This window comes from Colletotrichum karsti, assembly GCF_011947395.1.
Source record: "Colletotrichum karsti strain CkLH20 chromosome Unknown Scaffold64, whole genome shotgun sequence".
Classification (NCBI taxonomy): Eukaryota; Fungi; Ascomycota; class Sordariomycetes; order Glomerellales; family Glomerellaceae; genus Colletotrichum; species Colletotrichum karsti.
The window spans coordinates 172,887-200,021 of NW_024065964.1; the positions used below are offsets into that span (position 1 = coordinate 172,887).

Genomic DNA, 27,135 nt, shown 5'->3' on the forward strand with positions numbered 1-27,135 from the left:
GAAATGGGAATGGGAGGGCGGAAAAGACCATGGTCGTGCTGTTGGGTAAGTTGGATGCTGCTGATGATGAGGTAAGTGACGGTGAGGCTCAAGATTGAATGATTCTCGTCCTCTCCGCCCTTCTTTTCCAGCTGGGCTGGCTACCTTGACTAAGGTACCTGGGTAAGGTCAGCTTAGTAGGTCAGTAATGTACCTTGAGGTAAGGCACCTTACCAGTGTACCATTGTATCTACCTCCAGTGTCCACGGTCCCGGTCCACGTAAACTACCTACCTAGATACCTGCCTTAGGTACCTTAGTGTACCTTACCTGGGTACCAAGGTAGGTGCCCAGGTGGGTCACAGACGCCCCATGCCATCGGCACCAATGGAGCATGGAATGACAGACGCCTCTGGCGCCACGTCCCCACTCCCGCTCACACCGCACCGCACCGCGTCAAGACGGCTACATATTGAATCAGACATCAAAGGACGGAATGCGCCACGGTCTGCTTCTAGAGCAGCATGGGCCAATCAGACGAGACGCTACCAACGAATCCGGTAGCGGCGAGGGCGCAATACGCAAGAAGAGCAACAGCATTCTGATTCTGATTCTGAGAGCAAACACAACCTACCTTACCTTAAGCAAACAAACATTCCATCCATCCATCCATCCACCCACCCATCATCAATCCATAGCACCATCTCTCGGCTCTCTCGCTTCCCTCGTGGTCCCGTCTTACCCAACACTGCTCTTCCATTACCGACCCTTTCCTCCTCTCCCACATCGCAGTTTGCTGCTACCCGGGCCTTCGTCCTGCCCATGCCCAACCCCTGCTCTGGCCTTGGACCCGATACCAACAGCGACCCCTTGCTTCCATCTTTTTGCCCCAGCTTCTCTGCTTCCCTTTGCCAATTGTTCTGCCGTGCCAACCAGAGTCATTGGGTGAGAAAAAACAGCCACGTGCAGGTGGACATGACACGGAGTGGCTTGCTGGGAGGAGAGGCACCTAAGCACCCAGACAATGTTAATCACTCAATGGGACACCCGTATTGAAGAATCGGAAAAAGTCTACGGATACAGGTCCGAGAGAGACATGGCCATCCGACGAGACTAAGAGGAGAGACATTCTCCACGCCGAGCCTCTTATCTCAGACTCAAGGCTCCCAGGCCACAGTAGCTAAGGTAGGTCGTATATCACCACCTCGTCTCATATTCCGGCTACCAGCGTGAACCAGTGGGGGAGACGTTGCCAGACATGACTTCCATCGTAATTCAAGCAACATGCAACGACGTGGGTCTGCCATGGTCACCGCCGGCCGGCCTGGTTACTGGGAGATACACCACCAACGCCGATTCCAACACCAACCACAACCCCGGTACCAACACGCCAGGATAGACATGGACTTGAGATATCCGTAGACGGACCGACACTCTCTCTCTCTCACACACACACACACACCCATGCTCCACGGTAGCAGGCATCGCATCACACGGGTGGCCCCAGGTACTAAGATCCTGGCCCAAGATCCGCCTCTGTTGGTTGTTGGCAATCAACCGCCTCAGAGCGCAGGTGTCTCTGTTGGCCTTCCCAGGTCCTCTTGAATGTTGGCCAGTTTCGTATACAGAGTATTCGGCAGGGCAAGGCATATTGCAGGACATGGCTTTGGCCACTGGTGACAGCATTATAGCCAAGGCCATGACAACAGACACCACTCTCAAGACCCCAGAAAGACCGTGGACCCAGCACATCTCGCTCGTCTTAACCGAAGACGGCCAAACGGACTGGCAGAGGGCAGCGAACAGCGGTCGAGGCTGGCTAAGGCCGTGTACCTTGCCTTAGGTAGGGTAGGGCTGGTATACGGCGCCTGGCGCCGCTTTCAAATCCACGTCCGAATGCGGCAATCAGCTAGATGCTCTTTCGGACGCAGAGAAGCCAGCGACGGCATACGACTGAGGCTAAGGCAAAAGAAGCAGAAGTCCACCAGACATGCACATGCGTAACATGTACACATAAAACCACCCAGCCCGGCCGAACGCTTTTCTTTCATTCCTCCTACCCAGGTTATGATTCAATGAATGAATCCCCTCTGACGACAAAGGCCGGAACCCCTTGGCTTTGACTTGCTTTGCTTCTCGGGCCTATCTGACCCTTGCCTTTGGTCTTTGCATCGGGTTTCCTTGACCACTCTCGGGACGGCATCACATTCACGCCAGATAAGGATTACAGGTTTCCATCTCTCCGGAACGCCGCCTACCTCCCATCCAACAATCCAACACCAACAGGGGTAAATTCCAGAGAGGTCATCATCCAAAGACAGGTAACCTTGGAAAGACGGTTAAAGAAGAAGGGAGAAAGAGAACCGATCCGCTGGAAAGGAAAGAGGCGGCATCCAACAACTATATCGGGTAACAGAAGGGAGGATCCGATACGAACCAACATCTTCCGAATCGGCGAAAGGGAAGAAGAGAGTCCCTTGAACAGCCCTCACTGCAACAAGAACGGCATCAATAACAACGACGACGACAACGACGACGACGACAACAACTGGGGAGAGAAAGAAACCTGCCGAATCTGTAAAAGGCCAGCAGCAGTTTTCCACCTTCACCAATTCTACCCCTGCCATAAAGAAGAGCGGCTATTCATAGAGCTTGCTATGCTTGGCCTTCGCTTTACCGCCGCCCCCTTGCAAGCCTGTTCAGTCTGTCCCGCCCACCAGAATCTCTAAGCTCGACATTGTCGTCGCATTCCATATCCCAGGGGAACGGTCCCGGATCACCGCGGATCCCTGCTACTCGGCTGCTTGCAAGTCATCCGTCCCCTCCTGGTCCCTGCAACACTGCACCACCACATCTCACCTCACGGGTTGCCTTACCATACCCTCGCCTATACCTAGTCCTGCGTCTGCACCATCCGAGCCACTTGAGGTACACCTCTGCCTGCTGCTGCAACTGCAACAGAGGACTGACGCTTGCTGACGCTCCAGGAGATACGGCAGAACCAGACACCAGACGCAGAATTGGACGCAGAAGAAGATATAGAACAGGACCACGAACAGGACAGGACGCTCGTTGTCAACAAAACCGTTCCTTTCCCTCCTTTCCCCCTCCTCTTCCTCCTCATCTGCCAGGCTTCTTCTCCATTTTCCTCCCACCCTCCCAGTTGATGCACACGCCACCCCCCGAACATCACCAACACTGCAGCCAGCATTTCGACATACTCTGAATGCAGATATCTGCGGTGCAGCTGCTTCTTTCAACCCTTTTCAATCCCGCAGTCACCGGCTGTTTTTTCCTCAAGCATTCACCCTTCCGTCTTCTGTGCCGTGCAACATTCGCCTTGCCCAGCCTTGTCCTACCATCAACGCCCATCACCGGACCATTATCCAACGCCTACTTGGTTATCCCACAAGTACCAAGACCACCTCTGCTTCGAGCCAGGAAACCGAAGGAGTTTGGGGTGGATCTTCCCGGGTTACGGAAGACCATATGCTCGACTGCATTTGACGCCTCCCATTGCCTCTTCTTCGCCTTCTCTGCACTCATTTTCGTCTCTGTTGCCATCGACTATCGACTGGTTCCGGTATAGTTGGAATCGCAGACCAACTTCACCTCTCCTGCACCATTTCTTCTCCCTTCACTTCTTGGGATGGCACACAACGGACCGCCGTCTCCAGCCCCCTCGAACGATGATATCTACCCCCACGGACTGCACCATTTAGTACGTCCGAACGGAGCCACATCGTTTCCAAGAGAACATCTTCACCCGCATGGTATGGGCCACCAAACGCCATCTCGATACGGCACGCCTGGTCCTCCACAAGACATGTCCTACGATCACCACTCTCCGTACTCGCACCGCGGAAATGAAGGCGGGATGGTACGTAGTAGCCCAGTCCGAATCTCGACTTAGAAGGCCGGACTCGCTGACGAATCAAGCAGTATCACCACGCCGGCTATGACACGAGCGGCGGCACGCTCTACGGTCCCTTGTCAGGAGAACTGGGTCACCAGGTAAGCAGCCGAACAAGGATCAAATCATGAGATCACTACTCACATTGTGTCCGCCTAGCCATACAGTACTCCCGATACATCACCACCGACACCGTCTCGCGCATCAGACGTGTTGACAACTCGCAGCGGCCTCAACATCCACAAAGGAACTCCGAATCCTAAGCCGCTCGCTGCTCGCGCTTCCCGTGTCGAGAAGTCGACCCCTCGGAAGAAGAAGGAACGTGCCAAGTCGTCGAAGAAGGTGGAAGGCATATCGAAGCCTTTAAGCGAGCTGGCAATCGAGCAACCCAATGTCCATGTGGCTGACATCGAGGCCTACGTCAATCGATCCGTGGAGACGCGCATGAAGGAGGTCGAGGAGAGCAAGACGCCTGGCAGAATCAAGCGGCCCATGAACGCCTTTATGCTGTATCGGAAAGCATACCAGAACCTTGCCAAGAACCTCTGCACGCAGAACAACCATCAAGTCGTCTCCCAAGTCTGCGGTAGCGGTTGGCCCCTGGAGCCTGAACACGTACGCGAACAATTCAATGAATGGGCCAAGACGGAGCGAGCCAACCATCAAAAGGCCCATCCCGGCTACAAGTTCACGCCGTCAAAACCGAGACCCAAGGCGCGAGACGGTGAAGGAGATTCCGACGAGGGCGATCTGGATGATCTGGAGTGGGGTGCGAGTCGGGCAAGTTCGAGAAGCAGACAACTGAAGAAGCCAGGACACGGCCGGAACGATGCCCCGGCGTCCATTTTCCATGGTTACCCTCAACTCTCGGGCAGCCCGATGGGCCTAGGAGTTCAGACTCAATCCATGTACCATTACAGCAACCCGGGCAAGCCTATTCCCGCACCGTACAGCCAGACGAACCTGTCTGGTCAGTACTACCAGCAGAGCGTCCACCAGCGACAGGACGGTACTGGGTTCGTCGAGGACGTTCTCATCAGGAAGACACCATCACCTGCAATGGGCTATGCTCCGCCGCCAATGGACGGCCGCTTCGATGCTTTAGGCCAATACGGACACATGCCCCATCCCGATGGCCTTGAGCCCATGATTGATCCGGGTCTGATGGGCCACGGAGGCCACGGGTACGGCGATCCGTACGGCGACCCGATGCTTGAGCCGAGATGGACGAACCCACTTGAGTTCGGCAGCGGAAGACAAGACCTGCTTGACGGTTTGTCGGGCTATGATGAAAGTCTTATGCATGATTCTCAACTTCAGATTTTGCGGGGGCAAGAGAGCAGCTGGAGAGTGGAAGAACTCGAGGGGAGTCATTTTAATAACTGGATAGACCAGCCTGAGTGAAGGATGAATTGGGAACTTCATTCAATCTTTGCGGGATTGTTCCGCGCTTGCGGAAAACGGAGCCAGGCGTATGAGGTAGACAATCGGCGGACTTCTGCTTTTCTCGGGTCGAGGTGGGAGAGTGTCTCATTGACGGAGTACTTGGATGAATAAGGACGGTCGCTGAAGGTAGTGAAGCGAAGCATTGTGAGGAGCCGGCAAAATGAGGACTCTGAACGTCTCTTGATAGAAACAACTTTACCTCGGTCTTTCGCGGTCTCCCGGTCTGTGATATCTGCGAACAGAGGCGCTCTTCGCGTGCCAGAGCTTCCAAAGAATGAAGGTCTCATTGCGAGGATACTTGTTAGGGCTTTTGCAGTAGAGAGGTCGGATCACAACTCAATAATGTAGCATGAGGTAACAATGTGGGAAGCGATTCCTTCAAGAACGGCTCCAAGAGTTCCTGTTGGGCTGGTAGGAAGAGTTTGTCCGCAGAACTTCACATGATGCTCTGGCGTTGAATAGAGGCTCCCTTGTATCAGAATGGACGAATAGGCAATTGGTGGTAGGGAAGGCCGTTGAATAGGTTTATTTCCGACTTGCATGCAACATGCGTCCAAGCATATGCAACAAATGATACCTTCTGGCTTAGCTGCATATAGACGACTAATTTACATGCGTGAAGGTGCCTACCTAAGGTAGGTACCTAAGGTGGGTAGTGCAGCAGCTGATGTAAGCCATCTGGCTGAGGCATCCTTCTTCTCCATAAACTTCCCCTACCATCAGCTGGTACCTAGGCCTGCGTTCTACTTCCAAAACAGGATCGACCGATACCTTTCAGCCTCGAGGTGCTCAGGCAGTCAGTTTGCTCTACTCTCAGAGATCGGCGCCAGAGGTTTGCAACGACCGAATACACTTCAACGCAGCTCCAACGCGAGAAGCCTAGCTACTTTGGCCACGCAAATCAGCTCACACACGCGATGACGTGGATTTCTCGCTCCACCACAGCCATTGGCCTCCTGCTGCTGGCTCATGCGTGAGTCCGGCGATGCTGTCGTTTCCCAAGCCATCGGGTCTAACTCATCTACTTGCGCAGATGCTACTCGGCGCAAGAGCACTCGGCTCTGCAATCCTTTAGAGCCGCGTCGCCACTATCCACCTTTGCCGTCCCAGCCACGACCTCGCTTCCGGTCGACATTACCATTGAAACGGGCGTCGCAACTGTCGTCATAGTCCTTGGACTCGTTCTTGGCGCCCCCAATCTCCGCCCGATTCAATGGCGTGTCTGGGCTGGCAAAATCGAGAGGGAGGGCGAGGCGGGATTTCTCAACGGCAGCGGCGAGGTCGAGAAGGACTACATGGGTAATCCGTTTCGTATCCTCGAGAGCAGGCCGGGCTTTGTCGATATCCGAAAACAGAAGCGCGACTTCGCCAACTGGGCCAAAGGCGACGAGAAGACTAAGCCGACAATGGCTTCGGCATAATGCCAGCTTGCTCTTGGGTTTGAAAGATAGATACAGACCCGTACCCGACCCCCGGAGATAGGTATCATAAGGTAGCCAACGTAATAAACTTTGATACACTGGACCTACTACGGGTGCGGACAAACCGTGCCACTCTTCTACCACCGGCCAAACGGATTCTTGGGATATGCCTAGGTAGGGTTTACCCAAGATGTCAGTTGCGGAATGTGCTGTCCAAGGCGCTGCTGATCGTTGGTTCACCGATACACGACGTCGCGGATAAGTTTCTCATTCTTACCGTCCGCTGTTTTACCTATGATTTGTTGCACGATGATGGTGGAGGACAAACCTCAAGATATGGTAAGCAAGAAGGAGCGACATAGTATGGTTGCACCATACCTACTGCTCACCGCACCTCCTTCCGGCGTGACCATCAGGCCAGGAGGTTACGTCTGTTTCTAACCCCACCTACCTTCCCTTCCTTCTACGGAAACCGCCTACCTTAGGTACGTTACCCACCTTGGTACTCACTTCAAGTTCACAAAGTCCCCTCCCTACCTAGGTAGGTAGGCAATAATCGCCCAGCGTTGGCTTGTCGGTTCTCACGCTTCACTAGCCCTCTCTGGAAAACACGATGCCAGGAAGGGGTTCTGGCTACAACCCACGGTACGGCCGGCCTCGTTCGAGAGGAGGCTCAAGACAAGGCGCAAGGGTTACTACGAGACTACCCTCCAACTCCAGAGGCCACTTGTCCCGCAGCTTACGCGGAAGCCCACGTCTCGTTCATCAGAACGGGACATCGCCTATCTTTTCCAGTCCTCACGGAGCCCAGCAACCGTCACTTCCTGGCCGAGTGAACCCAATTTCAGGGCTCGACTTGGATACGCAAGCAGGGCCCCGGGAGCTCATTTCAGGTGCGCGAATTCAGCTTCCGTGGCCTGATATCAGCCTCCAGTCAACCCCGTCAACAAGCTTGCCTAACAACGCTTCTCTGCCGCCGCAATGGACTCTGCAAGGGCAGCCAGGAGATCATGGAGACGCGACAATCCAACTACAGCAAGCAGACGAAGTCATCATGGCTATCGACATCAAGGAAAGCAGGCTTGGTTGTGCCTTTTACACCTCCGCCGGGGATAGCCTGCGTCTGCTGCACGATGCGCCGTGTACCGAGGCGTTACAGCTTATAGATTTCCTCATGGTTCACGTAGAGCCCACAGTGGTGCTGTTGCCGCTGAAGGTGGCAGACAAAGTTCTCCATTTCTTCGAGGAGCACAAGAATACAGGCAGGCCTCCCGCTGAGATTTGAACACGACCCAGCTGACCTAGTTCTGCAGGCGATCCTGGGAAAGAACGGTATATCCTCCGGACACTTGGGTCGAATGAGTTCAGCCACTCGGCCTCTGTGGACAAGCTGGCAAACCTTCCCATCATACGCGCAGGACATGCTATGGTAACAACAACTGCGAATCGCTTGCCGAATGATGGCGCGGAGAATGAGAATCAGAACATCAAGGTGATGCGCCTAGGGTCATTCGTCGACCTCGACTGTATCATCTCGGTAAGCTCAGCTTCAATCCCCACGGCAAGTGCTGAAGACTGACAAAACTTAGATTGGATGCGCTGGTGCCATCTTGGGAGAAGTTCTTCGCATGCGCAGTGCCCAGCAGATACCTGAGGTGCCAGAGAGGGCTCCCATCGCCGTACTGCAGATGTTTGTGCTTTCAGACTTCATGCTCATCACCAAAGATACCCTATCCTCCCTCCAGGTCTTTCAATCAGAAATCCACCCGAGCACCCTCGTATCTGGCGCAGCAACTTCCGGGTCAGGGTCAAAGGAGAGCCTGTCTGTGTACGGCTTATTTCGTCCTCTTGCTGGTACACCTCAGGGAAGAACAAAGCTCCAGCAGATTTTTGTGCGCCCTTTGGTCAGTCTTCAAATAATCAACGAGAGACACAGGACTATAGAAGTTCTTCTCCGAGCGGATAATACTGAGGCCCTTGAGAACCTGTCCCGTGCCCTGCAGGAAATCAAAGATGTACGAAAACCTTTAGAACAACTACAGAAAGGTGCAGATGCCCAAACTGGTACGGCTATAGACCGTGGAGTTTGGTGGTCCCTCGCTCGATTTTCAGTCAGGCTGCTCAGGCTTAGGGATATCGTGTTTGAGCTGCAGCATGCTGACAATCTTACCGCAGTGAAAAAGGTGAGTCCAACAACCAATTTCTACTTCAGTCATGCTAAACCCGGTTGAAAGGTCATCGACACAATCCCTGTTGGTGTAATGAAAGATGTTGGGGCGAGGATTGAGTCCATTATCGACTTTGACGAGGCGAAGGCCAGCTCGCGTATTGCAGTGAAGCCAAACGTCAGCCGGGAATTGGACGATCTGAAACGAAAATACCACGCTCTTGATTCTTTCCTCAACGAAGTTCGAAGTTCCATGTATCAAACGCTGCCGGACTGGGCTTGCCCACACGTTACTGGCTGCGTGTTTTGGCCTCAGTTGGGCTTTTTTACTATTGTCTCCTTGAGCCCCAACGGAGCCCCTGCTTACAAAGGGCAAGGGTCCGACGACGAAGACTGGGAGGTTGTGTTCATCACTGGTGGTAACGCCTACTGCAAGAACTGTCGAATGGTCGAACTAGACGCTCAATGGGGCGACCCGTACTCTGATATCGTCGGTGCGTCTCACGCGCCCACTCTAGGAGTCATAGGCTGACATGACTGCAGATTTAGAGATTCAGATTCTTCATGCTCTTTCCTGCGATGTTCTTCAGCATTCGCTGGCCCTCAGCCGTGCTGCCGATGCCTGCGGTGATCTTGACTGCCTGGTGGCTCTTGCGCGCGGCGCGCAAAAGTACGGCTGGACAGCTCCCACGATGACCGAAGAAAATATCATAGCCATTAAGGGAGGCCGTCATCCTCTTCAAGAACTGGCTGTGCCTTCATTCATTGCCAACGACTGCAGCCTAGAGGGAGGCTCTATTGACTCAGTGCACCATCCTGAGACGACAGCGCTCATCGTGACCGGCCCAAATCACTCGGGCAAGAGCGTATACATCAAGCAAGTTGCTCTCATTGTGTATCTCGCTCATCTGGGAAGTTTTGTCCCCGCCGACCTGGCTACGATAGGAATCACTGATCAGATACTCACGCGTATTTCGACCAAGGAGAGCGTGTCTCAGAATGAAAGTGCTTTCGGGATAGACCTGAGGCAGGCAGCGTTTTTAGTTCGGCACAGCACACGCAGAAGTCTCGTGTTGATAGACGAGTTCGGAAAGGGCACATCTGCGGACGATGGGGCTGGTCTCATGGCTGGTCTCATCGACCACTTCACCACACTTGGCCCCGAAGCGCCAAGGACTCTTATCGCGACTCACTGCCATGAGATATTCGAGGGCGATTACCTTCTGGAACGGCCAGGTCTATCCCTTGCACATATGAATGTGCGTCTCGACCTGGCGGCTGCGATGGAAGACCAAGTTGTGTTTCTGTACGAACTTCTTCCCGGTAGGAGTACTTCGAGCTTCGGCAGCAAGTGTGCAGCATTGAATGGTGTTAGCGACGCAGTGGTGGAGCGAGCGGAGGCAATCATTCTGCTACTGGCGCGGAGTGAGGATATTGGAGCGGCATGTGCTAAGCTGGGTGAAGAAGATCGCGTCCGTCTCCAAAAGGCCGAGTGTGTGGCCAGAAGTTTCGTGGAATTAGATTTGGGAGATCGTGGTCTCTTTACAAGACAAATGCTAGGGCGTTTGTTGGTGGGAGTCTGAGATCATGTACTGCCCTCGTCTCCCCCCTTTACTGTATTCCATTTGCCACCCTCTGAAGTTTTACGTGATACTTTCAGATAGTCGCAAATCAGGAGTATATGCGTTCTTTGAGGTTGGCGGGGATAAATCTCACTCAGAATTGCACATTATGGGTGGTTCGGCTACACCACCCCGGTCTCAGCCTGCATGGTGCTGCCCGCTCATTTCAGATAGGCGCCAGCGGCTGTCTGTAACCGCCGGGAACAAACAGACCGTTACCTTCTCGGATCTTCCTCGCAAATAAGAGGAGATAACGCAACAGGACTTTCGCTCATCGATACTCATCAGCTGCCAGGGCAAGGGACATCACCCAAACTCAACATTTTGGTGCGGACTACATGACAACTCGCATGCGTTCCCTCTGAGCCTATACTCAGTCTCGTTTGCTTCGGAATTTTGTCACGGTTTCTTCTCGACGTCGAATTATGTCAGCCCAACGGCATCCTAGTCTTCGGAGTAGGTTCCGTGATCTCGACGCGAGAGACGTCTATGACGAGGCTGTGAGGGAGGCCCAGAGCGACAACGCCCGTAACTTCGTCGTCGAATTCAATTTTCAAGAAGCACACGTCGCCTTCGATCTGAACGCCGATGAGTTTGGTATTCTTCTCGACCAAAAGCCACCCGAAGGCATCGTGCGCTGGATCAATATTTGGTCACCGAGCACTCAACGCCCATCTGTCGAACGCATCGGTACCCATTATGGATTTTCGCACAGACTCCAAGCGCTCATGACATCTCCTGCGAAGCGTTCTCCGGGGAAGTTCAGGCCGGCGCAGACGTTTGACCCCAGCGATATTGAAGTTGGACTTGCTCCCAGCGAGACCAAGGCTCTTTCACCTTCGGAAGTCCCGCCACAGGCTCTCGAAGACGTCGAGGTCTACCAGCTAGTGAAGGAAACAATGAACTATACATCCATTGACTATGGAAGACAGTGTCAGTCCTATCAGTGCGTGGACACTGATTTCGAGCAACGCCTGACAAGTTGTAGTTCTCTGTATCGGTGCCAACTGGCTACATCGCCGCCCGGCCGTAGGCAAGCCGGGGCACAAGAAGACTCTACTACCGCCAAAACACTGGTCATGGCTCACCCTGTGTTCCGACTGTAAGCTTTTTCGGTTTCATGTTCCTCCCGTGCTTCACTTTTCCCGAGCAAAAGGGGGTTATTCCCGCGCTGACAACTCGTTCTAGCCGTCGTGCTATCGTTGCACGAAGCGCCGCCATACGAGCAGCCCGACAGCACCGAATGGGTTCTGAGTGAGCTTAAGAGTATGAGGTCTAACACCAGTGCTGTGCTGCACCAGTTGTCCGATCACGGCGTCGATGAATATCGAGACAGGGTCGTTACACTGAAATCGGTTAGGAAGGCGTTCCCTACAGAATCGGCAGGGAATCTCTCTGTGCATGAAAGCGCTAGTAACCTGTACTGGCCCTGTCTCGACCGTGAGGTCTTCAGCACCAGATTTACTGACCGTACTGCCATAGGTTTTTCTATCTTTTCGAGGACTACTCGGGGGCTGTGCCGGTTTTAAAGGCGTCTCGTTCCGAGATCAAAACCCTAGTGAGTCTGATCCAAGTGATCAATGTGACGTCGAAAATAACCATAGTCAACGCAGAGAGACGGGATCCTCACGAGTAATGTAGGTTGCGGGAAGGAGACCTTTCATAGCCCCCCACAAAGTAGAACTGACACTTCACAGAGCCGAAGGAGTAAGTTGGAGACTGGCGATGTCATCCGGCCCCTACATACCCTCAGAAGTGAACTGCGGCAGCTCCAGCATTTGTTTGAGAGTTACAAGAGCTTGATTAGACGACTCACCCGAATTCGGTCCGTCGATGGCCACTGGCAATGTTCATGCGACGCTCAAGAAATGTCCGACAATCACACGAGCGAGGTTAAAATCGCACCCTCGGCAAGAGGTCGCTTCGAACGACTAGAAGACAGGCTGCAGTTGCTGATGTTGAACACAATTCAAGAATACTTGGACGAGCTGAACGCTCTGTCTAGTACGGTAGGTCCCCAAACATTGCATCGGATTCGGAGCGAAGCCAGCTTGTTGCTAATTACGTGGTCACTTCTACAGTACTTCAATCTTACTGCGCAAAAGGATTCACAGGCCACCGCTCGCCTCAGCAGGAGCGCCACTCTGCTTGCGAAACTGAGCGTTTTCTTTCTCCCAATCAGCTTCATGACCAGCTACTTTTCCGTCGAGATACCCGACCTTGTGGAACACTACACGCCCAAGATGTACTGGATCTGCTTCGCTGTGATTGCGGGCATCTCCTTTCTAAGCTTGTTCTTCTTCAGCCGACTGCTGGAGCTTCTGATCGACGTGTTGGAAGGCTGGTCCGACTCAGTCTGGAAGAGGTTCTTCGACAAGCGGGACGAGAGAGACGACCACTGAGACGATGTGCGTCGGTACAGACGCTGCTGCTGGAGCAGTGAATTCGCGGCGCGTGGTTGTCGTTGTATCGTATATTTATGCATCTGAGACATATCTCTAGTCTTTATTATCATGATTTTGTCGAGTGAAAATCTCGGCCAACACCCGTACGCATTTCTCTCGGGACATGTAGCGGCCGGTTGGGCTCTCGACTTCATCGCATAGCGCCAAACATGACGATGCCCACACCAGCAGCAATGCTCGCTATGCAAGCTGCGGTGGGACGCGCTGCGGCGTTGATGAAGACACCGCTCACAGTCGTTGTCTGTGAGCATTGGTCATTGTTGATGCCATGACAGGCCTGCGAACTGAGACTGGAACAAATCGGAGTAGCAGAGGTTCCCACGTCCGGCCGGGTGGCGGCCACGGTGGTTCCGCCTCCGCCGGGAACAGCGACGGTGACACCGAAACCTGCATCACCGTTCAGCTGGGTGACGCAGCTTTCGTAGTTCCGGGAGCATTGCTGGACGGCGTCGGAGCATTCACCCCGGTCGAGAGACATTGCGATGAAGGGGAACGGGAAGTATTGATTCGGTACGTAAGAGACAGCCGTAGGAGCGGCGGGAGCTGTTGTCGGGGCTGTTCCGGTGCAGACGGCTCTGCCCAGATGGCTACATGTTAGCTTCTTCAACATCGTGTTTCAGGCACTTGAATTCCGTACCCGGAAGGGCAGCAAGCGGGCCTGTTGCTGTCGTCATAGCCGCAGACCTGACCCGATGCGCAACAGATGCCGTCAAAGTCTTCGCCCAGAGAACTCGAGCATAAGTTGGTGCCAGCAGGGCAATCTTGACGCCTGGACAACAAAGCTCCACCGGCCAGGTAAGCGGCGGTCGGGGTCCGGGTCGGGGTCGGAGTCGGAGTCGGAACCGAAGTCGGATTTGCGACTACTGTCGAAAGCAAAAGAGCAAGCGGTATCGCCCAAGTTGATAATCCCATTTCGTGTGATGATAGTATAGGTATGAAAGTGCCTTTGGCGCACTTCCGTCTTGCACTCGATCCCGTCCGGAGCTGGTGGAGCAACAACCAGTTATCGTCGAAGACCTCGCTCAGAGCTGTTATATCTGACCCCGAACTACTGGTTCAGTCAAACGCTACTAGCGAACGCCCTGGCCGAGCTGATCAAGATTGCGAAGTCGAGCTAAATCCCGGAAGGGATAGAAAGAGACGAGAGAAGAGAGATGCGGGAGGGTTCAGAACCAAGGTGCGGAGCGATGGTGTCTTATTTCTCTCGAACCCTAGCCCAGGTCCAATACTCTGCAGTACGACGGTAGAGCTTACCCACTTACAACCGCACCTTCGGCCATCACCCCATCTTTGTTCCCCGTTCACGAACGCCGCAAGGCAAGGAAGGTATGGTACGAATAAGCTGGCTAGGTAGGGTTCCCGAGCAGCAGGATCAGTGGTAGCTTTGGGCACCTTGCATAAGACCTAGTATTCGTACGGATACTGCCAGACGCCCAACCAACCCCCCGACCCCGCTTGCATGCCTGTGCCTCTTTGGTGGGTTACATGCATGCAAAACCGGAATTGACAGGCCAGCAAGATGGATGAGGGTGACAGGTGGCTGGGCAGCTTTGTGGATGGCGAGGAAGGTGCAGTAATTAATTAGTGGGAGAAGGACATCGCATGATGTCATTGGACCACGCATCGTTGGCACAGCAACCCCCACCACCACGCCGGCCACCCGTTCGAACTTCGCTCACCTGACCCGGGCCTCTTCTCTACTGCGTACGGAGTACGGTGGTGTAGCCGCCCCCGTACCCCGTACCTTAGGTATCGACAGTCGTCAATTACCCCCCCGGACGTGCGCTAGAACCTGCCGGAGTCGTTGGAGCGCTTTCATATCGCCTGTCCCCTGCTCATTACCATATTCCCGCGCTCCCTCGAGTTCTTTCTGCGCCTCCCGTGCGAGGGAGCCCAGGTCACCCCAGACCTCGTCGGTGTAGCTCGTGAGCACCTCGTTCCAGCCGTCCATCCATAGCTCTCTTGCGCGCTGCGGCTCGACATTGCCAAAATGGTGCTGAATTTCTGCTGCGCTATTCCCCCACAAGAAGTCTGGTCTGAAGTCGAGAAGGACGGCCCAATTGGAGCCGACCCGCTCCCCGTTGTGTCGTCCAAAGAGTGCTTCTCTCAACGACTCCTCCTCCTGCGGTGACAAAAATGGCTGGATACTGTCGTCGATGCCCTCGTAGTCCTCACCGGGCATATTGAGAAGATCTGCAACTTGTTGGCCATCTTGACCCTCTTGTTGGCCGATGGCAGATGAGGCTCCGCGTTGGTGTTGCAGCGCAGTTTCTGGTTGCGAAGGCCCTCGAGATTGCAAGTTGTCCTGACTGCCCAGGAACTCATTGTAATGAGCTTCCCCCGTAGTAAGTGGATGCCGCTGGTGAGCGAATGCCTGCCCAACACCGGGTCCAGGACCAGTGGTATGGCGGTAGGTTGCCGTCTCGCCTTGTTGGGCAGACGCGGACGTCGTCCCGGACATTGCTTTCCCAGAGCCCCCACTGGAAAGATGCTCGGGTTGATTCGAAAAAGCGACTCGAGAAAGACTGGCTGCCGAGGTGGTGATGCGGCCAATCAATGACGCATCACTGGATGAGTGATTTGGTTCTTGAGTGCCGTCACCATCACCCTCGCTGTGCTTCGACGCCGAGGAAGAGCCAGACGGGGCTTCCCTTTCTTTGCCCTTGGAATCAGGCGTAGCGCCGTGGTTGCTCTGACCCATAGTGCGGGATGATTGGCTTTGTGAGAGACACAGAGGAAAACCAGGCTTGGTGGTTTAATATACTGCAACCATGATTGCTGAACGGGAAGCCGAGGCCTTCTCCCCGCCGCTTGCTTTCGGGTACTCCCAGCGGCGACACGTGCCCGGACGGGCCAGAGCGGAGCTAGCGTATGAGACCCAGTCTCAAGCTGGGCCGTGAAATTTCACAAGGAGGTATAGCTTGAAATTTTATGATGTTGGGCACAGTGTTAATTGAATCATAGGCAGCATGGCAGAGTGGTCTAATGCGCAAGACTTGAATCCTCACATTCTCCATCTTGTACCTTCGGGTGCGCAGGTTCGAACCCTGCTGCTGTCGGTATTATTTTTGTTTTTTTTCTCAATGGTTTAAAGCTTCTATCTCTATCTACTTCTTCTATTTAAAGGATGCCTGCTCACTATACTATATACTTTATATAAGATAGTTAAAGTATCTATTTACTATAAGTTTTCTTTTAGAACTTAAGCCTTTTCTAGATTTACTTCTTACTATATAGTTAAAGTAAGTAAGTACCTACTTAGATATTTATCTATAGGTAGGTATAAATAAAGAGATTAAAAAATATTTACTATTACTAAGCTTATATTTATAGTTACAAGTAAGGTTAATAAAATAAAGTAATATAAAATAGAAAAGAAAAGAGAGAAATTCTTCAATTTTATTTAGTATAATAAATAAACCTACTAAGATATAATACTAAAGTACCTACTTACTTATATATAATGTTTAAACTGTCTTTCTCTATTTACTTTATGCTTTTTATTATTAAAATAAAGATATAGCGCCTTTAACTTTGCGCAAGAAAATTAAAGAGATGTGAAATAGATATGTTCCCCGTGGTGGTCTTTGTGGCCTAATTTAATTGCAAATTGATACCCTACCTATGCAGTAAGGCAGGAGGCACCTTACCTTTCTTAAGTATTAAGCGTTTCTTAAGGTGCCTAATCTTACAAAGTACTTTGTTTCCAAAGCAAGTCTGGTTGCATCGCAAGTCTGGATACTTTCGCCTCAGGCAGACACGTACTTGTCAGGCTTGAGGGTAGTACCTAGGGTGGTACCTAACCTAAGGCATTCATCATCCCCCGCTGTTTGCTGATGCTGGTGGTCCTGCCCCTAAGTCAGAGCAAGGTGCAAAGTATGGCGGGGCGGGGAGCCTCTGCTTCAATCCTCAGCGTCTGGACACCACCTAACTCATGAGGGAGGCACCTAAGGTGGGAGAGGTATCTACCTGCCAGGTAGGCCCCGGGGTACTTTACCTTGCATTCCTTGAGGTGCCGCACCCGCTAGGTACCTACGCCTGCGAGATCCCCAAATTCGTCGTCAATTTGCTGTGCAACCCGGGCATTCTGTACACCTTGGTTTGTCGCGTCGTCAGGCAAGGTCTTCTGAACTTCCACCCTCATGACATCTCGAAAGAGCCTCTTCTCCTCTTCATCCTACTCTTCTTCCAAGTACTTGCAAATCCACTTCGTGACTGGACTCAAAGGTAAGGTACAGACTATCTGAGCTGGAAGACGACCCTCTCACCTTTCGCGGTCACCTCACCATGGGGGGGGGGGGGGGGGGGGGGGGGGGGGGGGGGGGGGGGGGGGGGGGGGGGGGGGGGGGGGGGGGGGGTTGTTGTATTAGTACCAAATCACTTTTGGGGTAAACAACACAATCCCCCCCCCCCCCCCCCCCCCCCGGCCCCCGTCCTCCGTCCCCGTCCGCACCTTACCTCACCAACCAAACCGAACTAGATCCAAATCCAAACCAACCATCTTTGATCCTTCTTGCCTGAGCTCTTTGGCATCCCTTTCACCTCCGCCTTGCTCGACATTGACATCAACATCAACCACGACTTCAGCATCAACACCAGCCCGCCGCATCTTTTCCCTGACATCTACCTTGTCTGTTGGCCCGCTGCCGCAATTGCCCCTCGCTGTCGCTAGCCTTTGCTTGCGTGTTTTTGCCTTGACAGCGCACTCGATTCCAACCATCGCCCCTCCTCTGCCACTCCCACTCCCACTCGCCCTCCGCCCTTCGCTCTCCCGCCTCGACCTGCGTGCGACTCTCCTGTGGCCTGTCCCAGCCCTACCGCCTGCGTCCAACACTGAACGATAAGCTCTTGTCCCGCTGCACAACCAGAGCTTGCACCTTCGCCCTCGCTCGACGTGCCCCGCCGCTCCCCTAGGTACCTCAGGTCCCGATCATCAACTCCCCAATATATCACATACCGAATCCTACACCCAGCTGGACAGCAAATATGGTGGACAGCGACACGAACTCCCCGACGTGGAAGTTCACCCAGTACGTTCTCACCCATCTGCCTGCATCGACCATGCCCAGTGTCCCCTCTTCCCACCCCCTCTCTATTCTTGTTTATGCCCCGCCTTCGTCATGGCTGATTGCTCACACGGCATACAGGTGCTTTGGAGACAAGGGCGACGTGGAGGACATCACCGAAGGTATGCCACTGGTGAATCACTCTGCTTGCCCGTTTGGTCACTCCACACCGCCCGACGGGCCCAGCTTTGCCAGCCCCGGTTCAAACCTGTCTAACGTACTGCTTTTCTAGCTGATATAATCTCGACGGTTGAATTTGATCACACGGGCAATTACCTTGCGACAGGAGACAAGGGCGGACGAGTCGTGCTGTTTGAGCGAAACGAGACGGTAGGTCGTGTCTGGCTGCAGCCGGAGCGCTGCCTCGTCGCCGTTCGCCGCCGTAGAGTTCCCGCTGATGCCCTTGCTTAGAAAAAGACTTGCGAGTACAAGTTCCACACGGAATTCCAGTCTCACGAGCCCGAGTTCGATTATCTCAAATCCCTCGAAATCGAAGAGAAGATCAACAAGATCAAGTGGTGCCGCCGTCAGAATGCTTCCCACTACCTGCTCTCAACAAATGACAAGACGATCAAGCTGTGGAAGGTTTTCGAGAAGTCACTCAAGGTCGTTGCCGAGAACAACCTGTCCGATGACTTGACCCCCGCCAACATCGCTGGCGGCGGGGGTGCCCCGAGACCGACCCCCGCCCATCGATTCAAGAACTCAGAGGACCTTATCATGCCCCGTCTCACCCACCACGACACCGTCGTTGCCGCCGTTCCCCGTCGGACCTACGCGAACGCCCACGCATATCACATCAACAGCATATCTGTCAACAGCGACGGCGAGACATTCATCAGTAGCGACGACCTGCGTATCAACCTGTGGAACCTCAACATCCAGGATCAGAGCTTCAACATCGTCGACATCAAACCGGCCAACATGGAGGAGCTGACTGAGGTCATCACCGCGGCAGAATTCCATCCCCTGAGTTGCAACTGGTTCATGTACGCAAGCTCCAAGGGCACCATCAAGCTTGCCGACATGCGAGAGAGTGCTCTCTGCGACCGTCATGCCAAGCGTACGTTCACCTTCCGCGTCCCCTGCTCAAACTAGCCCGCCGCTGACATGTCTTGCTTGCCGCTAGTCTTTGAGCAAGAAGAGGACCCATCCTCGAGATCGTTCTTCTCCGAAATCATCTCCTCCATCTCCGACGTCCGCTTCTCCTACGACGGCCGCTACATTCTGTCGCGCGACTACTTGACGGTCAAGATCTGGGATATCAACATGGAGCGCCAGCCCGTGAAGACCATTCCTATTCACGAACACCTGCGTCCGCGTCTTTGCGACACATATGAGAATGACAGTATCTTCGACAAGTTTGAGGTCGTCTTCTCAGGCGATGCCAAGAACGTCATGACCGGCAGCTACAACAACAACTTTATGATCTACCCGTCTGACCCCGACAAGGAAGTCGAAGTTGTCCTGCAAGCCGACAAGTCGGCGTTCAAGGCGAAGAAGGTTGGCGTGCCGACGCCCATCAACTCGGCTACTAGCCCAACAGCCACCAACGGTGGCAAGAAGGGAGGTTCCCGTGCCGGTAGCCCTGCTGCCGGAGCCGGTGGTCAGGGTCAACGAATGCGCAAGGAAACTGATGCCGACCAGATTGATTTCAATAAGAAGATCCTGCACATGAGCTGGCATCCCTTCGAGGATAGCATTGCGATCGCGGCGACGAACAACGTAAGGGTTTCCTCCCCTCCTGTTAATCCAGTCAACGAGAAGCGAAAAGCTAACCCATCATGTACCCCACAGTTATTTGTCTTTTCTGCACTATAGATGAAGCAAACGACCAGGGCATTCGATGTCTGGACTGAGTGATGAAGCTCATGAGCGGCACATGGCGCAGCAGGGCGTTTTGCCAAAGTGGATAGAGGGCGTTGGGTTCTTCGACAAAGTCGTTATGAGACGAGGTCAGCTGTCCAAAGTTTGCGTCGTGGCCGTGGCGTGTTTATACTACCGCCAGCATTGCCGTACTCTGGGATCGGGAGGCCGAGGCGAGCAGCAGAGGGGAAGCTGCTGACACAATAAATAGGCCATCATACAGGTGCTTCGGGACGGGAGATGGTAGACAAGGGCGGGGAAGCGTGGAGAGAGGGAGACAGACATGGGAGAAGAAGCACTACGGATAGATGGACCCGCTGGCCGTGGCACGGTTGGCGATGCCTCCCTGATTTCCAAAGCAGAATTGAAGGCAACGAGATTCTCACGTGATCATGCTTGTGCGAGAGGCTTGAATGATGTGTTGATGCATATTTCGTTACATGTGAGGAACTGTGTCGAGGGGACCCAGAAGCCAGGATAGGCAAGTGGGGTTAAGGCCAATCCGCGATTACTTGCATTGCGCCCGCGATCTGTCCTCATGGAGTGAGTGCCTATTTGAGGTGCCATCATGGTGGACAGTGGACAAGCGCCAACGCTCACCAAAGTACGGATACCTTGGTACGGACACAGGGCAGGCACCGGGTGCGTGCTCCAGGGCCGCCCTTACGGTATTAGCGTCAAAGTGGAGCTAAGGTACCGCACCTTACCTTCCGTACCTAAATCCATATAGGTACTTTACTGCACAGGGCGAAGCACGCCTCACACAGGGTCGGCTACTATTGGCCAGGCTATGTCGTTTACACTTTGACGGTACTCTGTACCTTAAACTCAACTCCAACCGCACCAGGCTCTGACAGCCTCGATGACCTCCTCGACGACATCGCGAAGACGCGGCCAGCCGCAAGGCACCACATCGATGACTTCGGAGAAGATGGACCCCAGCGTCAACCCCCGAGGTCGGTATGACAAGGCTGCTTCTCCGGCACCCAATGGCCTGGCCATGAATGGGCATGCTTTGCACGACACCGAATCCGAAAAGCCCATCCAAGCCGCTGGCCGCATTGTCGTCGGCCTCTTCTCCCAATGGATTGCTGTTGGTGTCATGTTGGGCCTGATATTTGGCGGGTGTTGCTCCAATGTTGGTGCATACTCTATCCGTGGGTGGTTCCGCGTGTGCTGATGATATCGCGTAGGTGTACGCCCTCGAAGCCATCATCAAGTAAGTACCCCTCTCGAGGTTCACCCACCGGTACTGACCAACTATCGCTTCGCAGGGTCGAGCCATCGAGCGGAACTCTCTTGACTTTTGTCCAATTTCTTTTTGTGGCCGTAACCGGATATTTTTCCCAATTCGACCGATCGAGACCACCTTTCTTCCTGCGACAGAATAAGGTGCCACTGCGTCGCTGGCTTGTCAATATTGTGCTGTTCTTCAGCATCAACGTGTTGAACAACCACGCATTCAGCTACGACATATCCGTGCCCGTCCACATCATCCTACGCTCTGGAGGCAGCATCACTACCATGATTGCCGGGTCTCTCTATGGGAAGAAGTACTCGCGCATCCAGATTGTGGCTGTTATCCTGTTGACTTTGGGCGTCATTACTGCTGCCTGGTCCGATGCGCAGTCCAAGGCAAGCCATACCAAGACCATTCATTTGTCCTCAAGTGCTGCCAGCTGACATTCCAAACCGAGAGCAGAGCACGAACAAGTCACCCGACCAGATCGACCGCCCAGCTTTCGGAACCGGGCTCGTCATTCTTTTTGTGGCCCAGATTCTCTCGGCCATTATGGGGCTCTACACCGAAGAGACTTACAAGAAGTACGGACCGCAGTGGAAAGAGAACTTGTTCTACTCTCACCTGCTGTCTCTCCCGCTCTTTTTGCCTTTTACGCCCTCTCTCACTCGTCAGTTCAGACGATTGGCAGATAGTCCGCCCTTATCTTTGCCGATGCTGGGGCAGACATCGAGTCTTGGTCTCGCGGAAGAATTGGGGGGAGGACTGGTTAAGCTTCACATCCCGAGCCAGTTGGTTTACCTCGCGACCAACGTTCTCACACAATATGCGTGCATTCGAGGCGTTAATCTTCTGGCGGCCGTGTCTTCGGCACTCACGGTCACCATCGTCTTGAACATTCGCAAGCTTGTCAGCTTACTCCTCAGCATTTGGCTATTTGGAAACCGTCTGGCCGTGGGCACGTTGATAGGAGCTGTCATTGTGTTTGGGGCTGGAGGACTTTACTCTCTTGATTCTAGAGCCAAGACGTCGCGGGTGCAGAAAGGCGGCAACAAATAGACTTCGTAAGTTAGATTTACTTATATACACAGCGGGCAGCTGAAATAGGTGGATTAATTATCATGATTGTTGCACTTGCGGGATGGTGTGGGAGGAACGAGTGACGGCCCGAATGAGGAGTTCAGCTGGGTTGCGTACCTTTTTCAATCTCTTGAAAGTACCTTACGTGGCTGACGGATCACTGTGGTTGAGTCACGGATGGCATCTCTGACGGGAGCATCTGGATTTCCTAGGTATCCCAAGGGTTATTATGCTTGAGGGCGTTCTGGGATGCTTACTGTCAGGAGCGCATCGTCTACACGTGTGACTCAGATGAAATAGTCAGGTAGGTAGGCAAGGTATGCCTTAGTTTTGATACGCAGGACCCCGCCGCGACTTAGGTTGGATGCTTTCGGAGGTCGGAGCCAACCGCTGACCCTCACCGTTTGATGCACATACTCGTTACTGCGATACCCCAAGATCTTATTGACAAGTCCATCTCCATCGCGGAGGTGATTAACCGGTCTTCTTTCCTTCTTCTTTCTTCCTTCCTTTCTCGGGGGAAGAGCTTCGTAAGACACCACGGCAGAGACCAAATTGCGTCTCGCCATGGCTGGTATGTACACTTCACAAGATCTCTTCCCCCTCTCCGAACGTGGCAGTTGCGTTCCACGCTGGTAAGTTGACCATTTCTTGCGACCGAACCCCTCCATTCCCTGTACCCATGCTGACAAGGCACTCGGTCAGACACCAGCTTTTCTTTCCAAGATCCAACTTCCACCTCGACTTCCCCAAAGCGGGGCGCTGCATTCTCTCTCCACGATTTGGAGACGGATTCCGAAGGAGAGCTAGGCGCCCAGGTTTCCCGAGGTGACACAGAATCCGAAGGGTCAGGGGAGCAAATCAAGGGCGACGTACCGCCGTTGGACACTGACTCTACCCTCGATGGCAAGGGCCAGGATGGGGCAGGCTTGCAAGACGGCATGCTTCCCCGCGACCTTCCCACACGCACCGCCTTCTACGATCCCGTCGCCGAACGCCAGATGAGCCAAACAGATGCCAAACTCTTTTACCAGAGGAGCCAGATTGGCCAGCTGCGGACGGGAAGTGCTCTGTGGTCGCAATCCTCGCCTCATGGCAGTCCACTTATGGTCGGCTCTGAGCCTCGCGATGTCCCGGCCGGCTCGAGGGTCTCTGACCATCCTGTGGACTCTTCTCCCCTGGGCAAGCAGAAAGGTCAGTTCAGAGGCAAAGCTCCAGTCCGGGAGGACGTGATGCTGCCGGAACCGACCCAGAACTTTGGCCAGGCCACGTCTACGCCTCCACGAAGCCATCCTTTCCAAGACGGCGCCCACGACCTCGCACAAGTCGCAGCTCAAATGAGTCTGGGTCAAGCTCCTGACAAGCACTCAAGCTTTTCGAGTCAGACGGGTGGTCTTGGTGCCGCCGCCTTCTCCGACACGGACCCTCACATTACAGCCGAACTCAGCTCCATCTCCAAGAACATCCAGAGCATCATGGACCTTCGCCAGAGGTACATCAAGCTATCTCTTCAGGGCCCTGACGACAACCCTAAGGATGAGGCTGCGTGGTCAATCTACCCCCCACCGCCTCAGCCGGCATGGGGTGCTGAGCATGCACGTGCAGCAACATCCACTGAGCCGCCCACCGGTGCTACCAACAGTCTGAATGGGAGCATGGTTCTACCCCCCCCTACTGCTGCTGCTGCTGCTGCTGCTGTGGCAGAATCGGAGCCAAAGCGGACTTCGAAGAAGCGAAAGCCTGGCCAAGACATCGGCGAAGACTTTGACATGAATGATCTCCTTCCGGTGCCCTCGGCTCATAAGATGACGTTCAAACTGGACGACAGCGGCGTCTACCAAGTCTTCGAGAGTGAAGATGCCGAAGCGAACGGGAAACCCCTCATCAGTGTTCCGACGATTCGGGAGTTCTACATGGATCTTGATCATGTTCTTGGTATTTCCTCTGACGGTCCTAGCAAGAGTTTCGCTTTCCGCCGGCTACAGTATCTCGAGGGAAAATTCAACCTCTATGCACTTCTCAACGAGTATCAGGAAACCGCGGACAGCAAGAAAGTCCCTCACAGAGACTTTTACAACGTTCGTAAGGTCGACACCCACGTCCACCACTCTGCCTGCATGAACCAGAAGCATCTTCTGCGTTTTATCAAGAGCAAGATGAAGAAATGTCCTGACGAGGTCGTACTCTTCCGCGATGGCCGTCACCTCACCCTGGCAGAGGTTTTCCAGAGTATCAATCTGACGGCATACGATCTCTCTATCGACACTCTGGATATGCATGCACACACGGACTCTTTCCACAGGTTCGACAAATTCAACCTCAAGTACAACCCGATCGGCGAGTCTCGTCTCCGAACCATCTTCCTCAAGACAGACAACTTCATTAACGGCCGCTACTTGGCTGAAATTACCAAGGAAGTCATTGCCGACTTGGAATCGAGCAAGTACCAGATGGTCGAGTGGCGCATCTCTATTTATGGCAAGTCTCTCGACGAGTGGGACAAGCTAGCCGCCTGGGTTGTAGACAATAAGCTTTTCTCTCACAATATCCGATGGCTCATCCAAATTCCTCGCCTGTACGACGTCTACAAGGCGAGCGGTCTCATGAATACGTTCGAACAGGTGGTTAAGAACGTCTTCGAGCCTTTATTCGAGGTGTCCAAGGACCCTTCAAGCCATCCGAAATTGCACATCTTTCTGCAAAGGGTGATCGGTTTCGACAGCGTCGATGACGAAAGCAAAGTCGAGCGACGCCTGTTCAAGAAGTTTCCTGTGCCGAAGGTATGGGACTCGAAACAGAATCCTCCGTACAGCTACTGGATCTACCACCTGTTCTCCAACATGGCGTCCCTCAATGCGCTCCGAAAATGCCGTGGTTTCAACACATTCGTTCTACGCCCGCACTGCGGCGAAGCTGGCGACAGTGAACATCTCGCCGTTGCTCTACTATGCTGCCATAGCATCAGCCACGGTCTCTTGCTGCGCAAGGTCCCGCTCCTGCAGTACATTTTCTATTTGGAGCAGATTGGAATCGCCATGTCGCCGCTCAGCAACAACGCCCTCTTCCTGGCTTATGAGAGGAATCCATTTTACCAGTACTTCCGGCGGGGATTAAACGTGTCACTTTCCACGGACGACCCTCTGCAGTTCGCTTTCACCAAGGAGCCGCTGATGGAAGAGTACGCTGTGGCGGCACAAATCTACAAGTTGAGCTCGGTAGATATGTGCGAGCTCGCTAAGAACTCAGTCAAGCAGAGTGGGTTCGAGACTGCGATCAAGGAGCAGTGGTTGGGACCCAACTTCAAGCTCCCCGGCAAGGCAGGTAACGCAATGGTCAAGACGAATGTGCCAGATCGCCGAGAGGAATTCAGGTACCAGACGCTTCTTGAAGAACACGACATGTGAGTGTGGCAGAGATGCCGGCTTCAGCACAAATCACGCAGCCACCTAACAATGATCCCAGGCTTCGCAAGTACATCGCATTTGGCGCCAAACGCTCCTCTGAATCCATGACCAGCGCGGATCAACAAAGCATTGCCCAGACCATCATAGCTGGGCAGCAAGCTGTAGCTGCGTCCGCTGTGCAAGGACAGGGTGAGAGGGAGCTTGAAATGGATGCGTCTACTGCTGGAACTGTGTCCCGCAATGACGTTATGGCTTCCCCTGGCAGTCTCTTATCAACTAGGGAGGAATCGTGGTCTGCTGACGCCCACACTTCGGGTCAGGACCCCAGGCTTTTCCCAGGTGTCATCAGTCGCGGACAGACGGGCAGCAGCAGTCTGTTCCACGATGACAGTCAGCCGTGATGGGCGAGTCCTCGAGGCGAGCCGTATCGCAGGTGGAAGCCAAGTCGCTAAGGATATACGCAGGGGGCCAAGGGCGGGTTAAAATCGGGATGGTTCTTGGAAATAGGGCACGTTTAGACCGGGACTATCATTCTCTGCCAGGAGTTGGCACTCGCGCTGTTGATGAGGGCGCGTCTAGTTGGTTGTCACAGCATTCGTGTACACTTGTCTGGACGTGGCGACCCATTTGGGATAAGTGATGAAGCAAGTGAGACGAAGACGAGTTTGGAAGCAGCCGAGGCTGGCGATAGCATTAAGATCAAACATGGATAACCCTCTTAAGCGAAGTCGTCGGCATGACGGGTCCCATCTCAGTGAATCCTGACTTATCTGGCGCCTCAAGGAAACAGCTCGGCCATTAGCCAAACTGTTACGTCGGCTATGGATGTGATACGTAAATGAGTGCGCCCTCTTTACTCCCGTCCTTACAGGAACGTACCCGACATGACGAGAATTACACAAGATGACAGGCGGCGGTCCCAGCTGGGAAAGGTATCTTATCTTATTACATGCCACCCAGACCTAAAATAAAGATGCACATCCCCGTAGTGCCAATTCTTAAGCACTATAACAACCTTAGTAGAAATATGTGGGTTGCGTAAACGGTGGCGGCATGGTACTATATATAGTATAGTGCTAAGGTGGGATATAGTGATAGATATAAAGGACAGTAGTAGTATAGTATTATAGATTAACGCGGTGCTATAGGCTAGTATAGCGCCATAAGGTGCTAAGGGTGCTAGAGGTGCTATAGTAGGTGCTAGGTGCTAGGATTAGGTCTAGGTGCTATTAGGTTTTATAGGTCTATATGTAGTTATATATTTATTTAATATATATCTATTTAATATATTACTACCTAGCTACCTAGCTAGGCTACTAGCTAGCTACTATACTAGCCCGCGCTTAGACTAAAAGATACCTAAGTCTAAATCCTACTACCTAGTTCTAAATCCTACTACTACTAAGTCTAAATCCTACTACTACTAAGTCTAAATCCCTTATATAAACCTAATATAAACCTAATTTT

The 27,135-nt window shown here is 53.4% G+C and overlaps 5 protein-coding genes across 5 annotated transcripts; 4 read left to right on the forward strand and 1 right to left on the reverse strand.

Moving 5' to 3' along the window:
* Positions 1-3,753: 3,753 nt before the first annotated feature.
* CkaCkLH20_12731 (hmg box protein) lies at positions 3,754-6,758 on the forward strand (the record flags this gene model as incomplete). The annotated part of the gene is made up of 5 exons (XM_038895443.1): positions 3,754-3,858; positions 3,921-3,992; positions 4,051-5,164; positions 6,283-6,310; positions 6,371-6,758. 5 exons carry the CDS (start codon positions 3,754-3,756, stop codon positions 6,756-6,758), a joined length of 1,707 nt encoding a protein of 568 aa, XP_038739275.1.
* A 1,426-nt stretch (positions 6,759-8,184) lies between these two features.
* CkaCkLH20_12732 (DNA mismatch repair protein) lies at positions 8,185-12,949 on the forward strand (the record flags this gene model as incomplete). Its single annotated transcript, XM_038895444.1, has 9 exons — positions 8,185-8,295; positions 8,348-8,941; positions 8,993-9,419; positions 9,469-10,231; positions 10,996-11,480; positions 11,536-11,649; positions 11,736-11,801; positions 12,522-12,556; positions 12,629-12,949. 9 exons carry the CDS (start codon positions 8,185-8,187, stop codon positions 12,947-12,949), a joined length of 2,916 nt encoding a protein of 971 aa, XP_038739276.1.
* A 193-nt stretch (positions 12,950-13,142) lies between these two features.
* On the reverse strand, positions 13,143-15,713 carry CkaCkLH20_12733 (uncharacterized protein; the record flags this gene model as incomplete). The annotated part of the gene is made up of 3 exons (XM_038895445.1): positions 13,143-13,587; positions 13,650-13,872; positions 14,855-15,713. The coding sequence occupies 3 exons, from the start codon at positions 15,711-15,713 to the stop codon at positions 13,143-13,145; spliced, it is 1,527 nt and encodes a 508-aa protein (XP_038739277.1).
* A 2,285-nt stretch (positions 15,714-17,998) lies between these two features.
* On the forward strand, positions 17,999-22,243 carry CkaCkLH20_12734 (protein phosphatase pp2a regulatory subunit b; the record flags this gene model as incomplete). Its single annotated transcript, XM_038895446.1, has 8 exons — positions 17,999-18,200; positions 18,311-18,408; positions 18,490-19,141; positions 19,208-19,803; positions 20,792-21,082; positions 21,138-21,163; positions 21,219-21,605; positions 21,649-22,243. 8 exons carry the CDS (start codon positions 17,999-18,001, stop codon positions 22,241-22,243), a joined length of 2,847 nt encoding a protein of 948 aa, XP_038739278.1.
* A 588-nt stretch (positions 22,244-22,831) lies between these two features.
* On the forward strand, positions 22,832-26,069 carry CkaCkLH20_12735 (AMP deaminase; the record flags this gene model as incomplete). Its single annotated transcript, XM_038895447.1, has 3 exons — positions 22,832-22,899; positions 22,977-25,664; positions 25,727-26,069. 3 exons carry the CDS (start codon positions 22,832-22,834, stop codon positions 26,067-26,069), a joined length of 3,099 nt encoding a protein of 1,032 aa, XP_038739279.1.
* Positions 26,070-27,135: the final 1,066 nt, after the last annotated feature.